Here is an 873-nt window from a genome sequence, read left to right on the forward strand (position 1 = left end):
CTATTGCTGTTATTATTCAGAATTCTTCTAGAGACACTGACTAATAAATAAGACAAGAAAAGGAAATCAGAAGTATACATATTGAAAAGGAAGAGATAAAATTCTCACCATGTGCAAATGATATAGTTGTTTACTTAAACAAAAAACCCCCCAAAACCCCAAGAAAATCAATTGAAAAACTATTCAAAATAATAAAGTTCAGTAAGATGACTAGATACAAAGTAAATATGCCTATGCTCATAGTTTTCATAAGTGTTAGCAATAAACTACAAACATATTTTTTAAACTCTTGCTTACTACAAGAACAACAAAACCTATGAGATGTTTAGGAATAAATGTATTAAGAAATGTATAATATCTACCTACATTATGGTTAAGTGACATTAAGGATCAAACTGTGTGGGTGTAAATCTCAGCTGCAGTGTTTAATGGCTGTGACTATAGCAAAACTTAACCTTTCTGTGTATATATACTTGTAGACAAAAGGACTAAAAAGATATATGCACATGTGATTAACACCCTTTTGTCTATTTAGGATCAGCCTAGTTTTCATAGCAAAATTTAAAATAAATCTCTCAGTTTATCAGTTTTTTATTGCTGCTGTAACAAATCACCACAAATGTAGAGGCTTAAAACAACACCCATGTATTATATCACAGTTGTGTACGTCAGTCTTGGTACAGTGTGGCTGAGCTGTGTTCTATTCAGAGTATTAAAGACTGAAATCAAGGTGTCACCAGGTTCTGTGGCCCTGTTCTTAAAGGAATTGCCTTTGTCATATTTGTTTTTGTTCCAAAGGTGTCCCTCAGCCTAATATAACTTGGTTGAAGAGAGGAGGATCTCTGAGTGACAATATTTCCTTGCTTTTCAATG

At 32.8% G+C, this 873-nt stretch overlaps 1 protein-coding gene across 1 annotated transcript in view; it reads left to right on the plus strand.

Moving 5' to 3' along the window:
• Positions 1-798: 798 nt before the first annotated feature.
• Positions 799-873, plus strand: part of LOC103595086 (ADAMTS-like protein 3) — a gene marked incomplete at its 5' end in the record, with an annotated part of 17,671 nt that continues 17,596 nt past the window's right edge. The window contains one exon of the mRNA XM_008578393.1: positions 799-873. Within this exon, the coding sequence (XP_008576615.1) occupies positions 799-873 (75 nt within the window).

Source organism: Galeopterus variegatus, unplaced genomic scaffold (assembly GCF_000696425.1).
Source record: "Galeopterus variegatus unplaced genomic scaffold, G_variegatus-3.0.2 Scaffold1676, whole genome shotgun sequence".
Taxonomy (NCBI): Eukaryota; Metazoa; Chordata; class Mammalia; order Dermoptera; family Cynocephalidae; genus Galeopterus; species Galeopterus variegatus.